We start from the raw sequence: 17,193 nt of genomic DNA, 5'->3' as shown, positions 1-17,193 counted from the left end.
TAGGTTTTAAAACAAATATTTTATCCTTATATTCTTTATAACAGACTTTTATTTCTTTTATGTTGTTCAGGGGGTGTTGTCACCAATATATTTATGCGATCTAATTTGAGAATCTAGTTGTTGCAGACATGATTTGCACTGAATAATTTGCTATGGAAATTATGTCAACACTTGGTAATAGATGCAACTGTTGAGTACAGTACCTTGCCAACAAAATCTGTTGTGCAGCTTTGGTTAGCTATCAAATTAAGCAATTTAAGGTTTCTATGTTGTTTCTAAATTTTTATGACTTTTTTGATTTTTTCATCTTAAAATATCCAATATTTCTTAATGTGTTCTGGGGAGCAGATAATATGCTTTTGGTCACTTTCTCTGGTACCCAGGCAGTTTTTCCATCAAAGTTTCCTTGCTGCTATTTATTTTAGAACATGGGCAATATTCTTACATAGGATTGGGATCTTGCAGAAAACTTTTATCTCAAACCACTTTAATATATTTTCATATCCAGTAGATTCCAGTTAACTGGGACACATTGGGAATCATATGTTTTGGCCCAATTAGATGAAGTTTTATGGAAATAGTTAAAAAAGTATTAAAAAGACAAACTGTAACAAAATTATATATTTTAATGAAATACAGAACAAATGAGAACATTACCAATACAACAGTACTTTAAAACTGCGTATTAGTTCCCAATTGTTATCGTATATGCTATTTTCTTTTGATTATAAATTAGCAAAATCAGTGCAGACACCTAGTGCAAATAATGGATTACCTTCATACAATACTTTCAATGATTGTATTTTCCAAATCATTGTTTTCATTGTAACATTCAAGATGATTGTCAGTACCTTCAACCTCTTCATAGTACCTAATCTTGTTGAAGAAGTGAACTTGTTTCATTCTCACTCCCAGCTGTTTCTGACATCATCAAACCTGAATGCTTGAAACCGCAGTGAGCAAAACGGTTCTGAGTAGTCTTACTGCTTATTTCTTGCCAACTATCAGTGACAAAAATCGCTGCTTTTTGAACACAGGCACATGTAACTGGCGCTATTTAAAAATTGTATGCTTTAAGCACAGTGTAGTATCCAACAGCCACAGCAAGCGCACATGTTAGAAACTGTTCAGTAACAGTCTCCTGTTCTATTTAAGTGACATAGTGTCTCAAATGAACAAAATGAATCCCAGTTATTTTCTCAATTAGTTTTTTTCTTTTAAGAATTGTCGCAAATAACCAGCTGCACCAATTACCAGTGGCCCAGTTTACTGGAATCCACTGTATTGAAATGCTGTGCTCAACAATATTGTTGGAAAGACATGTTGAGAAGAAGACATTTTTTTTTTGACAGTTCTGCAACACTTTTACCTCATGTGCCAGCTGGTATTGAGCCTTACCCAACCAGCATTATAGTGACCTCAGTGAAACACATACTCCAGTTCATTTATGGTGATGAATTGTCATCCATCGATCAGTTGAGAAGTCGGTCAGTTCTCAGTAGGCATGTAATAGAGCTGGCTCATTCCAATTCATAATATGATCCAGAGAGAAATAAGAAGATGGTAGGCCTCCCATGTCACATAAAGGAAGCCACTGGCACAGTCAAAGTTCTGCTTGACACTATATTTCTGTATCAAAGTGCACTTAAGTCATTCTCAGATCCCAGCTTTCTCAAACGTTTGTGCATTTCAGTGATTGACTAGATAGGATAGTAAATGGTGAATGAAAGAAAGCCTGTGTCAAGTTTGAAGTAAACATTTCAAAATATAGGCTTGCTGGATGAGTATTTCAGTTTAAGTTTTACTTCCTCTTTGTTTTATTAAAAAAGTTGGATACAGGTTTTATAATGCTTATATCAATGAAATTCTGCTTCCTTTACATAAATTTTTATGGTTTATTTAATTTTCAGTGTAATTTTATACATCTCAATTTGCAGATACACTTTAAAAAAATTTATTTCTGTTTCGGGTGCTGTATCCTGCATTAGATTGTATGATGGGACGTATCATAAAGTTAATACATTCTGATGCCAGGCACTTAATGATTATGATTTGCCTTCGATGCTACATTATATAAGACTATTACGTAGGGTTTAAACTTATCTGCAGGATGACTGAATGCAAAATCCTGTATCCCTGTCGGACCTCTCCGCCAATTTTTCTACAGCCCACATTGTCATGGCTCTGTTCAGTATCATGTCAAAATTTGTTTATAATACCAGGTGGTAGTGTTGTTGATCCAACACTAGGTGGCAGTGTTGACTGTGAAAAGGATGCTGTCCTTTTCCAGCTGAAGTTTATTGTCATGTGTACAAATACCATAAGACATAGGAGCAGAATTAAGTCACTCGACCCATTAAGTCTGCTCCGCCATTTCATCATGGCTGATTTATTATTGCTCTGAACCCCATTCTACTGCTTTCTCCCTGTAACCTTTGATACATTGACTGACCGAGAACCTATCAACCTCCAATTTAAATATACCCATTGACTTGGCCTCCACAACTGTCCACAGCTATGAATTCCATAGATTCACCAATTCTAAGGCTGTGTCTTCTAGACTCCTTAACTATAGGAAATGTCTCCTTTACATCCAATCTGTGTAGGCCTTTCAGTATTTGAAAGGCTTCAGTGAGATCCTCCCTCATTCATCGAAACTCCAATTAGTACAGACCCAGTGCCGTCAAGTGCTCCTCATACGTTAACCCTTTCATTCCCAGAATTATTCTTGTGAACTTTCTTTGGACTGTCTCCAATGCCACCACATGGGGTCTTTTAAGAATGACTGGGTCTTAAGAGGCTCCTGGATAGGTACATGGAGCTTAGAAAAATAGAGGGCTATGGTTAAGCCTAGGTAGTTCTAAGGAAAGGACATGTTTGGCACAGCGTTGTGGGCCGAAGGGCCTGTATTGTGCTGTAGATTTTTCTGTGTTTTTTTCACATCATTTCTTAGATAAAGGGCCCAAACCTGTTCACAATACTCCAAATACGGCCTGACCAATCCTTATAAAGCTTCAGCATCGCATCCTTGCTCTTGTATTCTTGTCCTCTCAAAATGAAAGCTAACATTACGTGTGCTATCCTTACCACCGTCTGAACCTGCAAATTAACATGTAGGGAATCCTGCACAAGAACTCTCAAGCCCCTTTGCACCACTGACTTCTGAATTTTCTCCCCCTTTAGAAAATAGTCTTTGCCTTCATTCCTTCTACTCATGACCATACTCTTGTATTCCATCTGCCACTTCTTTTCCTGTTCTTCCAATATCTCCAAGTCTTTCTGCACACTCCCTGCTTCCTCAACACTACCTGCCCCTCCACTTATCTCTGTTTCATCTGCAAACTTGGTCACAAAGCTTTCAATCCTGGCATTGGCAGTGAAACATACTAGGCCACCTTTACTCCAACTCTTTGCTTCCAGCCAGTCACCAATCTTCTATCCATGCTTGTATTTTTCCTGAATACCACAGGCTCTTATCTTGTTAAGCAGCCTCAAATACGGCACCTTGTCAAAAGCCTTCAGAAAATCCTGCAGCTACTGCAACAACGTCACAGTCGCCTGGATTCAGACAGCAGTACACGGAACAGAAGTTACATGTAAATTATATATGACGGTGAAGAAGGAAAGGAAGATTGCAAAACAAGGCAAAAATGCAAAACAAAAGTACATTCATGGATGCAGAGAGGCCTTGAAGAATTTCTAGACAGGTTAAGTCAAAGGGCAGATGGAATATAATGCTGTTGGATGTGAGGCCATCCACTTTGGCTGAGGAAAAGGAAAGCTGGAATGTCTTTTTAATTGGTGAGAAATCAAGATGTTTGCATTCAGAGAGACCATGTTGAATCTGTACATGAAATACTGAAAGTTAACATCCGGGTATATCAAGCAATTAGAAAGGTAAACAGTATGTAGAGAATTTGAAAACAAGATATGGGTGTTCTTGCCAGATGTCACAGTAAGCCAGCAGAGGCTGGTGCAGCTTCTGTTAAGAAATTGGCCACCCATACAAGTAGGTTAAATCATGGATGTTGACAATGTAACTGTACCAGTAAAATGTTAAATTACTTGCATGGCACATGTTGCTGTAATTATAGAACGGTGGCGAGTCTGCCTGTAGAATATTGTGTGCAGAAGGATGAGGAGAGATCTCCATGAAACCTGCCAGACACTGAAATGTTTGCATAGAGTGGACTTGGAGAGGATGTCTAGGATCTAAGGTCAAAGCCTCAGAGTAAAGTGGCACCTTTCTTTCTAACAGTGAAATGAGGAGGAATTTTCTCAGCTAGAGAGTGGTGAATCTGTAAAATCATTGCCATGGAGGACAAGTCACTGTGTGTATCTAAGGCAGAGATTGATAGGTTTTTGATTGGTAAGGGGTTTAACGGGAGAATGGGATTATGAAAGAAATCAACCATAATGAAAGAGCAGAGCAGATTGGAATGGTTTAATTCTGCTTCTGTGTCTAATGATTCACTCCTAATGGTGTATAAGTCTGATGTTCCTGTTCAAAGGAAGATGCAGTGAAGGTTCACTAATTTCATTCGAGAGTTTGACAAATGAGTCAGAATCAGGTTTAATATCACTGCCATATGCCTTGAAGTTTGTTGTATTGTGGCAGTAGTACATTGCAATACATAATAATAAAAGAACTATAAATTACAGTAAGATTTATCTATAAAAATTAAATTAAGTAAGTAGTGCAAAAACAGAGGAAACATACTGAGGTAGTGTTCACAAATTCATTGTTCGTTCAGAAATCTGACGGCAGAGGGGAAGAGGCTGATCCTGAAAAGTTGAAGAAGGATTAAGCAGGTTCTGCCCATAACAGAGTCTAAAGGGATGAGAGATGACCTCATTGAAATGTTCACGTTTCATAAGAGACTTGACACATCAGATGTGGTTCCCCCTTTCTGTGGATTTCCAAAGTCAGCTATCACACAATCTCAAAACTGGGGATCAGCTACTTTAGACAAATAATTGGAAATCTTTTCACTCAGTGGGTAGTAAATCTTCCACATTCTGTACCCAAAAGAACCTTGCTCAGTTGTTTAGCTTATTCAAGAGAACAGTAGGTTTTTATATATATTCAGGGAATTGGCAGATATGGGCAAATGTAGAAAAGTGGAGTTAAAAGAAAAGATCTGCCAACAAGCAGAGCAGCCGTGTGACCAACTCCTATTTCTGTTTCTTGTGTTCTTGTGTTATCCACTGTATTTGTTACTGCCTGAAAATGTTGTATAATAGGTGATAAATGCTGGGGAAATTGCACGAGTTATTGTGCCAAATGACAAGAAGTACAAGCATGGTTTTCAGTAAATCTTACTAATTTAGGAAAAAGCATATTTTATTTTAAACACCTGCTCATTTGCAGTATGATTTAATTGTCTAACGCCTCTATTTGGTGATAGGCTCGCTACCGGAAAGATCAAACACTACCCAAGCAACTGCCCTGCATCCCACCAGTGGAAAATCTGCTGAAGGATACCACCGATGGCTGTGCGTTGGCTGCCCTGATCCACTTTTACTGCCCTGATATTATACGAATGGAAGGTGAGGCTTTGTTTTGGAATGGGTATCATGATCGAGGAATTTATTCTGATACCTGTAATGGACTCATTTGGGAAGCAATGCGTTCGGAGACTGCTGTAATCGTGCTTACCTAAACTGTTTTTTTCCATCTGGGATGCACATCATTGGATTCATAAATAAAAGCACCAGTGGCCCCTGGTGATCCTATTTCTCAGTTCTATCAACACCTAAGCTCCTGCTCTGAGAGCCAATCTGAATTCCATTTTTAGACAGTTTGGGTATACCTTTGTAGTTCAGACATTGAAGAGTATTGGAGAAATTGTATACTGCACTTATCATAAATAAAGACAGAACATCTGTGTGAGCAAGATCAGATGATTAAATCACATGGCAACAGTGAACTGGCTTTGTTCAATGGTGTAAAACTCCAAGTGGTGTGAGGACTGGGGGGAAGATGAGGTTCTCAATCCAGACACGTCTGTACCCGCTGAGGAAGAGTTAGCTTCGACCTTTTGAACTTCATCTCGTACTTGCTGACCAAGTTGCCTTGCTGAGCTAATCCCGTTTTCGTGCATTGGGCCCACGAACCTCCAAACTTTTCCGCTCCATGAACCTGTCCGAACATCTTCTCGGCAATGTAATTGTCTTCACCCCAGCTACTTCCTCTGGTTGCTCATTCCTCTCTGTGTGGCAAAAACTCCCCTTCATGTCGCCTTTAAATCTTTCCTCTCTTGCCTTAAACATATATCCTTTCGTTTTGGATTCCCCGACCCTGGGAAAAAGACTGTGACCATTCACCCTGCCTATGCCCCTCATGGTTTTACAATGTCACCCCTAAAGTCCATTACACCGAGCAATCAACATTCATCAATTCCACAATTCCTCAGCCTACTTTACTCCAGCGGAATACTGTAAGCCCCAGCCTATCCAGTCTCTCCTTATAACTCAAGCCCTCCAGTCCTGGCAACAGCTTGTGAATATTTTAAGCACATTTTATTGCTTCATCACTTTTGATGCGGGGTTTCAACCCAAAGCATCATCAATTCCTTTTCCTTCACAGCTGTAGCTCCACTCACTGAGTTCCTCCAGCAGACTGGGTTGTACTCCGGATTCCAGCCCCTGTGGTTTCTTGTGTGTCTCATTTAATATCCAAGTGGCCAGCTCACCTGGATCCCATGTGATTACATCATTGGAACAAGCCTATCATGCGAGACTTTGTCAATGGCTTTGCTAATATTCTGCCTGCCCTGTCCTCATCAATCCTCTTGATCATCTCTTCGAAAAACTCATTAATTTGTGAGACGCTATTTCACACACACACAAAATCATGCTGACTATCCCTAATCCTTGTTTTTCCAAATGCACATGGGGTCCTATCTTGGAATCCCCTCCAATAACGTTTCTACTGCTGATGTTGAGCTCACTGGCCTGCACTGCTCTGGCTTCTCCCTGCAGCCCTTCTTAAATGAAGATAAAACATTAGCTACCTTCCAGATTTCATTTATCTCACCCACAGTGGAAGAAGATACAAAACTTTCCGCAGGACCCTAACTATTTTTTCCTTATTTCCCACAAAGTCCTAGGATTAACATGGTCAGGTCCCAGGATTTATCCTCTTTGCTCCTCAGATCACCCACACCTCCTCTTTTATAATACCGATATGTTTAGGATATCACTGTTCTTTTCCCTCCTCTCATAGCCAAGTTTTCATAACCTATTCCACAGTAGGTATAGATAAGAAGAATTCTTTTAAGACTTCACCCACCCCTTTTGGTTCTACACATAAACAACCACACTGATCCTTAAGAGGGTCTGTTCTCTGCCTGATTACACCTTTGTTCTTCATTATTTATAGAATCTCACTGGATTTTCCTTTACCTTATCTGGCAAAGGTATGTTCTGTCCCAGATTTCGTAAGTGTACTCCTGTATCCCTTGTAGCCTTCAAGGGATTTGCTTGATCCCAGCTGCCTATTCCTGACAATGCCTCATTTTTCCTGACCAGAGTCTCAATATTGCTCTTCATCTAGAGTGTCCTAATCATGCCAGCCTAGCCCTGAACTCTTCACGAGGACACATTGGGTCTGAACTCTTCAACTGTCAGTGTTAAAAGCCGCCCACTTGCCTGACAGCCCCTTACCTGTAAGCAGCCTCTTCCACTCAACATTTATGAATTCCTGTCTAATGCTATCTAAATTAGCCTTGCACCATTTTAGGATTTAACCTGTGGACCAGTATTACTGTTTTTCCCACTACTATTTAAAAACTAATTGAATTGTGGTCACTAGTCCTAAAGTGCTTAACTTAACAATATTAGGAAACCTGCCCCATAATTTAAAAAAAATCTGCCTCGTCTAAGCCCGTAATGCTATGTCTGTCCCAGTAAATATTAGTGAACTTAGGAGCACTACCATTACAACCCCATCAGTACTACAGTTACCTACATATGTTAACTTCTCTGATTCCCATTGATGTTGGGGCCTTTTGTACAATCCCATCAAAGTGATGACTCCCTTCTTATTTCTATGCTCTGTCCATGTAGCTTCACTGGACATTCCCAAGGAATATCCCCTCTAAGTACTGCCGTGATGTCCTCCCTAATTTAGAAAAGACTCAACTCCCCCTCTTCTCTTCCCTCCAAGACTATCCGGCTTCTGTAGCCCAGAACATTGAACTGCCAGTCTTTCCCATCCCTAAATCACAGAACACTGAACAGTACTGTACAGGAGCAGGCCCTTTGGCCTACAATGTCTATGTCAGCCATGATGCCATTCTAAATGAATCCCATCTGCCTGCTTATGGTCTATATCACCTCATTTCCTGCTTGTTCATGTGCTGCTTAAATACTTCTAAAAGGTTATTGTTGTATCTCTTCCTCCCCCTCCCCTGGCAGCACATTCCAGGGCTTCTACCCCTTTGTGTAAAATCTTGCCCCAGATCTCCTTTAAACTTTCCCCCTCTGATATTTTAAATGATCTAGCCTATTTATGCCTCTGTTAATGTTATATACTTCTATTATGTTGTTCTTCAGCCCCTGATACTCCAGGGAAAACATTCCAAGTTTGTCCAACCTCTCTTTGTTTCTGTAACAGTTATAATATCACAATCCTGTGTGCTTAATCTGCGTATTCTGTGAGGCTTCTTGTATTAAAATAAGCATGGCCTAACCTCTCGGGCAATTCTCCCTCCCTCCCCTGCTCCTGCCTAATCTGCCAAATGAAGTTGCTTTAATTTCTGTACCTGTCTCAACATTTTCATCTGCTGTACTACTACCTTGGGTCCATCCCCCACCAGACCATTCAGTCGCAAATCTCCCTGCCGGGACATTGCTTCCACTTCAGTTATCTGTTTGCCAACAAAGTAAGTGAAAAACAAACAAACCTTAGAAAAGGCTGGCTTTCAGATTCCACTTCAAAACTTTTTAATGTACAACCCAATTTTGTTTTAGAAACACCAAGAGTAATGTGGAAAACTTGAATGAACCTGGCACCTGGTGGGGTATTGCATGCTTCAGTCCAGTCTAGATGCTGCACAAAATCTTGAGACAGTGTGTTGAGGATCACTCTTTAGTTTGTTCCTGAAGAAATTCCTGAGTCGGTGGTGAAGAAGGCGAATGCAATGTTGGCATTCATTTCTAGAGGAATAGAGTATAGGAGCAGGGATGTGATGTTGAGGCTCTATAAGGCGCTGGTGAGACCTCACTTGGAGTACTGTGGGCAGTTTTCGGCTCCTTATTTAAGAAAGGATGTGCTGACGTTGGAGAGGGTACAGAGAAGATTCACTAGAATGATTCTGGGAGTGAGAGGGTTAACATATGAGGAATGTTTGTCCACTCTTGGACTGTATTCCTTGGAGTTTAGAAGAATGAGGGGGGACCTCATAGAAACATTTCGAATGTTGAAAGGCATGGACAGAGTGGCTGTGGAAAAGTTGTTTCCCATGATGGGGGAGTCTAGTACGAGAGGGCATGACTTAAGGATTGAAGGGTGCCCATTCAGAACAGAAATGTGAAGAAATTTTTTTAGCCAGAGGGTGATGAATCTATGGAATTTGTTGCCACAGGCGGCAGTGGAGGCCAAGTCATTGGGTGTATTTAAGGCAGAGATTGATAGGTATCTGAGTAGCCAGGGCATCAAAGGTTATGGTGAGAAGGCGGGGGAGTGGGACTAAATAGGAGAATGGATCAGCTCATGATAAAATGGCGGAGCAGACTCGATGGGCCGAATGGCCGACCTGCTCCTTTGTCTTATGGTCTTAAAACTGGTAGAAAGAATCAGTGACACTTAATTAATTCAGTGTGTAATTTTCTTGTCCCAGATATATGCTTGAAGGAGACCATGTCATTGGCTGATGGCTTGTATAATCTGCAATTGATTCAGGAATTTTGTGAAGGTTACCTGAACCAGTGCTGCCACTTTCTACTCGAGGACATGCTCTATGCATCTTCATCAATCAAGGTAAAACCGACATCGCATGGTGCTGATTTCCTTCACATCTGAACTCTGCAGCTGTTAGAACCACAGAAAATCAGTGTAACAATGCAGATGGCTGGTTTAGGTCAAGGAAATCCAGTTGCCGGTAATGCTGATAGGTAAGGCTGTAAAATGGGAACCATTTTGATTTAATACAATTGGTCATATCTAACTCAGTAAAGTCTATCGATACGATGGAAAACCTGAAAAATTAGCAATGCTACCTGAAACAGATACATCATATATGGGTTGCATTATTTTATATGCAATGTGTCTGATTCCTTACCAGCTAATGCACCTGATAAGAGTATACAGGTGTTTGGGATACATATTGTCATGGATGAGAGAATGGCTAACTAACAGAAATTAGAGTCGGGATAAAAGTGTCACTTTTAGTTTAACAGGGGGCTACCACAGGATCACTGCTGGGGCTTCAACTGTTTATAACACATAATAATGACTTGAATGAGGTCTGTGTATATTGCCAGCAAATTTGCTAATGGTACTAAGATAAATGGCTAGTTGTTTATGAGGAACGTACGGTGAGCTTGCAGAGGTTGTAGGTAGGTGACTGAACATGAAATTGGCAACAAGGTACAGTACAATTTGCAAAAAAAGTGATATCCACTCTGAAAGAATTTAAAAGAAAATTAATATTTAAATAGAATAGGTTTATAAAATTATCTATAGGAAAATGAACACTTTTTAGGTAATCAGCATGATATACTGAATGTTAAATAATATCCCGCGACACTGCAGCCAAGAGATTGATCCCAAGTCTGGTCTTCAGGTAGAGTGGGGTTAGATTATTCAATTATTCCAAGGAACATAGATATAATTCTGATTTTTTTGTAATACAGTGGGCTCTGGTTATATGGCTATTGGTTAATCAGTCACTTATTTGGGTAAATTTTTAAGGAACAAAAACTAATCGAGAAAATAGCTGGGATTCCTTTCATTTATTTGGGACACTATGCCACTTAATTGGGACAGGAGAGTGTTGCTAAAAAGGTTCTGACCAGCATAAGTTGCATGCAGTTGTGTGGCCGTCAGACACTGCACCGTGCTTAAAACGAACAGTTTTTAGATAGCGTCAGTTGTTCAGAAAGCTGTGATTTTTGTCTCTGATACTCGGTGAGAAATAAACAGTAAGAATACTCAGAACTGTCTTGCTCACTGGGGTATCAAGCATTCAGGCCAGAAACAGCTGGGAATGAAAATGAAATGACTTCACTACTTCAATAAGTTAGGAACTATGAAGAATTTGAAGGTCTTAACAATCAACTTGAATGTTATAATGAAAGTGAAGATTTGGAGAATGAAATCGCCAAACGTATTGTATGAAGGTAGTCCATTGTTTGCACTTGGTGTCTGTGCTGATCTTGTTCATCGTGTACGCTGGGTAAATTCCTCTGAAGATAACTATTAGGAACTAATACATAGTTTTTAAGCTCTATGTCACACTTACCGCGCGACATACAGCTTACATTGCTGGCGATCAGCTAGAGCTCAAGAAAAGCAGCTATGATCTGCACAAGGCTGTCAAGGCTGTGAGACAAGATTGAGTCAAAATTCACAATGAATAGCACACGTGACTTGTGACGAGGGCTGCATACCATTGCAGGCTTCAAAGCCAAACGTTGTGGTGCCACCAACATCGTGGCCTCTCCCAGATGAGTTCAATCGCTTTTATGCTCGGTTCAATGTCGCTAACTCTGAGCCTCCGAGGAAAGCCACCGCTACAACCTGGTCATCTCTGAGGCTGAGTTATGCAGATGCCTCCAACACGTGGACAGTTGCAAGGCTGCGGGACCAGATGACATCCCAGGGCGAGTACTCAGGATGTGCGCAGCACAACTGGCAGGTGTGTTTACTGACATTTTTAATCTCTTCCTCTCCCACTGAAGAGTGCCCTCCTGCTTCCAATTATCCATCATTGTCCCTGTACCAAAAAAGACCCAGGTAACATGCCTGAATGACTGATGTCCTGTCACACTCACCTCAGTAATATGCAAATGCTTTGAGAGGCTGGTCAAGGACTACATCTGCAGCATGCTACCACCCAAACTGGACCCCCTACAATTTGCCCACTGACACGGCCAATGAACAGACGACGCAATAACCACTGCTCTACATACTGTCCTTACACATCTGGAGAAGGATGCTTATGTGAGAATGCTGTCCTTGGGCTACAGTTCAGCATTCAACACCACAGTTCCATCCAGGCTCGACAAGAAGCTCAGAGACCTCAGCCTTGACCCTGCCTTATGCAGTTGGATCCTGGACTTCCTGTCAGATCACCAGCAGGTGGTAGGAATGGGCTCCCTCACCTCCACCCCTCTTACTTTCAACACAGGGACCCCTCAGGGCTGTGTACTACCCCCCTCCTTTACTCCTTGTATAGCCATGACTGTGTCACCACCCACAACTCTAATCTGCTAATTAAATTTGCCGATGACACTACATTGATTGGCCTTATCTCAAACAATAACGAGATGGCCTACAAGGAAGAAGTCATCACCCTGACACAGTGGTGTCAAGAAAACAACCTCTCCCTCTATGTGGCAAAAACAAAGGAGCCGGTTGTGGATTACAGGAGAAATGGAGACGGTCTAACCCCTATTGACCTCAATGGGTCTGGGGTTGAGAGGGTAAGCAGCTTTATGTTCCTCAGCATCCACATCACCGAGGACCTCACGTGGTCTATACATACCAGCTGTGTGGTGAAAAAGGCGCAGCACCTCAGACAGTTAAGGAAGTTTGGTATGGGCCCCCAAATCCTAAGAACTTTCTACAGGGGCACAATTGAGAGCATCCTGACTGGCTACATCACTGCCTGGTATGGGAACTTAATTGCAGGACTCTGCAGAGAGTGGTGTGGACAGCCCAGCGCATCTGTAGTTATGAACTTCCCATGATTCAGGATATTTACAAAGACAGGTGTGTAAAAAGGGCCGGAAGGATCACTGGGGACCCGAGTCACCCCAACGTCAATCTATTTCAGCTGCTACCACCCAGGAAACAGTACCGCAGCATAAAAACCAGGACCAACAGGCTCCAGGACAGCTTCTTCCACCAGGTCATCAGACTGATTAACTCACGCTGATTTGAGTGTATTTTATGTTACATTGACTGTTCTATTTATTACAAATTACTATGATTGCACATTGCACGTTTAGATAGAGATGTAACATAAGGATTTTTACTTCTCGTGTATGTGAAGGATGTAAGAAATAAAGTCAATTCATTCATTCATTCATTTTATAGTAATGTATTATTAGTAGTATTCTCATTTGTTCTGAATTTCATTTAAAATACCTAATTTGTTACTCTGTCTTTTTTATACTTTTTTAACCATTTCCATGAAACTTCAGTTAATTGGTGCAGGCACTTAATTAGACAAAATTGTACTGGTCCCAATGTGTCACAAATAACTGGGATCTACTGTATAATTCCGTCTTTACTTCTGTAAGTTTGCACCTTAGGCAGGTGCCAGTACTTAGAGGAAGCAGTAAAATTGAAGTTTTCATTAAGAAGTTACGATAGTAAAATTAATAGAATTTTATTTTTGTATGCTTCTTTCCTCATCTGTGGACTGATTCTCAGAATCTCAGAATCACGAAGGTGAGCAGGGTATTCTGCTGCATAGGTTTGTGTCTAGTTTGAGATCTTTTCCTCAAATGATCAAAGGTTTGCTGGTCATTTGAGAAAAAGTGGTGTGAAGTACATTTTGATTATAATCCTGGGCTCCCAAGGTATGGGAAGTAGTCCAGGTTTCTCCGGAGCCCCCTGCGAATGTCTTGTTTTGTCTGTGGGCAGTGTGATGAAGCAGTGCTGATACTTAGTTATTTAGCGTGACCATCTTGTGCATGGAGGCTAAATGTAGAAAGTGAAAAAGCAAAGTTGATTGACCAAGAAGTCTTGTCAAGAAAATTATTCCTGTTCTTACCTAGCTTCTTCGGAATCGGGTAGCATCCTGTAATTCTCTTGCCATTCTGCCTCAGAGCTTCTGGAGACAGCCCTGCTGAGCTGTTTGTCATTTCTGCAGTCGTTTCCAGTCTATTCCATACCAGTCTCCAGCAGCGATCCTGATGTCAGTGTCCTCTCTATATTTCATTATCAAAGCTGTACCTCTTGCTGTGGTACTTGTTTGGTGATGTTGAAACAGCTTTTTGTCGGGCACTAATCCACAGTTTGGCTGCTGGACAAACAGCCAAAACAGGTCTTTGCTATTGTTGTATCACTGCTGTTTCATAGCATTTGTTATTTGTCACAGGAGGCAGTGCATGTCATTTCAAACAATGTGATTTTAAAATCCTAGCCACTGAACTATAGTGAGGGAAATTTTGACTCCACTATAATTACAGTTTAGATATGCTACAGTGATTGAACAATGTTTTTTCCAGCTGTATTCAATAAATAGGCTCAGCTTTCTGAAGTAATTCCAGGACATATTACTCCACGATTCAATCTAAATGCCTTCATGCTTGGTTGCATCTGTATCACAACTTTGCTTCTGAAATTCTTGCTATAGTTTTTGCACTGGTGATCCACAGTTATCTTCAGATTTTATGGTACTTTCAACTTTCTTAATATCAAATAGACAACCTTACTTTAAACTGTATCACCCTCAATTTTATCTGCTCATAACTTTATCAGAGCTGCTTTGCAAACTCCCAGTACACAGGCCACCTACCTTGGAGTTATCAGCACACTTGGATCTTGGCCTCTCTTTTCCTTCTCCCAAGTAATTTAAGTTTACAATGCAAAGCAAGGTTCCGGATCCCTCAGGCTGCTTCCTGCCAGTATGGATATTTAACTGTTATCATTATTCAATGTTGCCTAAATGCAAGCGATAGATATTATTGGAGATAAACATCATGCAGAAATGCACATCATACAATAAGGGCACTTTTAGTAACTTGTCCATGCCTGCTCACCACATGAAGTCAGCCTTTAGAATATCATGAATGGCCCCCATCAATTTGGGGAGAGTACATAGATTCCTTGTTATCTACTGACTTGCTATCTATGGGTCCTTGCACTTGTGAATTCAGCTTTGGGGCCCATCTCAAGTGTTATGAATGAATGCATCTATATACATGCACACATTGAGGGACTAATCACTGTATAAATAAGGTGATCAATCTCCAGTCCACTTGTGTCTGGTAGTTCCCTGCTGTGCACTGCTCTAATAGAGAGCAGTCTTTACATGTCTTTTCAAAGTGATCTAACACATTTCTCTATTTCACTGGATTCAATGGATGTTGGCTGTTAACTAATACCGTTTCTTCCGTTGCATTTAAATGTTTTAACATATTTATTAAAGCATATTGATGTGTGTTAATTATCTTAGAACATGAAAAGTATGTTTATTTATTGGTGAAGTTATATTGGACACTTAAGTAATTGCTATCTATAGGAAACTAGTGACCCTATTCCTGGTAATGTATTTGACTTAAGGCAACTTTATCCTGCAAAACAATGTTTTAATATTTGCTGCTTCAGGTTATGGTGGTTTTTGCATTTTTTCCCCCAGTATAAAATTTGGATCCATTACTCCTTAACTTTAGATAGATAGGTAGATAGCTACTTCATTGATCCCAAAGGAAATTACAGTGTCACAGTAGCATGACAAGTGCACAGATATAAATATTAGAAGAGAAGTAGAATGAATAAAAAATAGATTACCACAAGCAGTCTAAAAGGTGTGGGCCATCACTTCCCTGGCTATAGGTTGACTCATTATAGAGCCAAATGGCCGAGGGTAAGAATGACCTCATATAGCACTCCTTGGAGCAGCACAGTTGTCTTAGTCTATTACTAAAAGTGTTCCTCTGTTCAGCCAAGGTGGCATGCAAAGAGTGGGACGCATTATCCAGAATGGCCGGGATTTCCTGTAGGGTCCTTTGATCTACCACAACCTCCAGTGTATTCAGTTTGACTCCTATAACAGAGCCAGCCTTTCTAATCAGTTTATTGAGCCTGTTGGCATCACCCGTTGATGCCTTTGCCCCAGCACACTACAACATAGAAGATTGTACTGGTTACTAAACAATCCAGATAAAATTATTCGAGCCCTTTTCGGCTGCTCTAACATCACTAAACAAATTATATATCAAGGAAAACACAAACAGGAATTCTGCAGAGGCTGGAAATTCAAGCAACACACGTCAAAGTTGCTGGTGAATGCAGCAGGCCAGGCAGCATCTGTAGGAAGAGGTGCAGTCGACATTTCAGGCCGAGACCCTTTGTCAGGACCCAAGGGTCCTGATGAAGGGTCTCGGCCTGAAACGTCGACTGCACCTCTTCCTACAGGTGCTGCCTGGCCTGCTGCGTTCACCAGCAACTTTGATGTGTGTTGCTTATATATCAAGGAATGTGTTTTTGCCTGAAGTTCTGCTGGAAGTGATTCCAATTATAATTTTCAAAGAATATGACAGATAGTCAAGGATGAGCAGCTTACAGGATGTAAGACAAACCACAACAGATGTTCTAATAAGTATCTCAGAAAGACAGGATTGTTGTTTGAAGAGAGATTAGGTTGACTGTACCTGTATTCACTAGAGTTTAGAAGAATGAGGGCAGAATCCAATTGAAATTTAGTCAAATATTTACAGGGCTAGAAACACTGGATGATGTCCTTCACTGGGTGATTTGGAATGAGGGGTTAAGTTCACAGGTTTGAGGTGAGACAATGGGAACTGAAATGAGGTGAAATTACTTCACTCAGAGGGTGGTGACTACCACAAAAGGCAACGGAGGTCATTATGCTGAATACATTTAAAAGCAGTTTGATAGACATTTGGACGCATCAAAGGGCATATTGTAAGAGCAGGCATATGGTACTGAAATAAAGGATCATCCATGGTGGTATTGAATGGCAGAGTAGTCATGAGCCACTGAATGGTCTATTCCTGCTCCTGATTGCTATGCTTCCCACCCGATCCCATCTCCATGTCCTCTGCCAAGTCTTTGTCATCATTTGCTTGTGCAGTCAAATGCAGTATTAAAACGCTTACTTGTCTGGCTGTTGATAATTTTATTTCCTTTCTATACATTGCAGCTGATACATTTTACACATGCAAGTAATCAAAGATAGAATACTACATTGACTTCTCCACGCTCATTTGTCTGTGTATGAGCTGGGACTAAACTGATATAGAAGCTTCCTGATTCTCCTTTATTTCTGC

General features: G+C 40.7%; 1 protein-coding gene across 2 annotated transcripts in view; it reads left to right on the top strand.

The window, feature by feature from the left end:
- The window catches only part of camsap2a (calmodulin regulated spectrin-associated protein family, member 2a), a 180,610-nt gene that overhangs the window by 125,859 nt on the left and 37,558 nt on the right, over nt 1-17,193 (top strand). For both annotated transcript variants that reach the window (XM_072274141.1, XM_072274140.1), the window contains exons 5-6: nt 5,409-5,550; nt 9,846-9,985. In XM_072274141.1, coding sequence (XP_072130242.1) covers nt 5,409-5,550; nt 9,846-9,985 — 282 coding nt within the window. The remainder of the gene's footprint in view (nt 1-5,408; nt 5,551-9,845; nt 9,986-17,193) is intronic.

Source organism: Mobula birostris, chromosome 12, assembly GCF_030028105.1.
Source record: "Mobula birostris isolate sMobBir1 chromosome 12, sMobBir1.hap1, whole genome shotgun sequence".
NCBI lineage: Eukaryota > Metazoa > Chordata > Chondrichthyes > Myliobatiformes > Myliobatidae > Mobula > Mobula birostris.
This window is presented reverse-complemented; position numbering and strand designations above follow the sequence as displayed.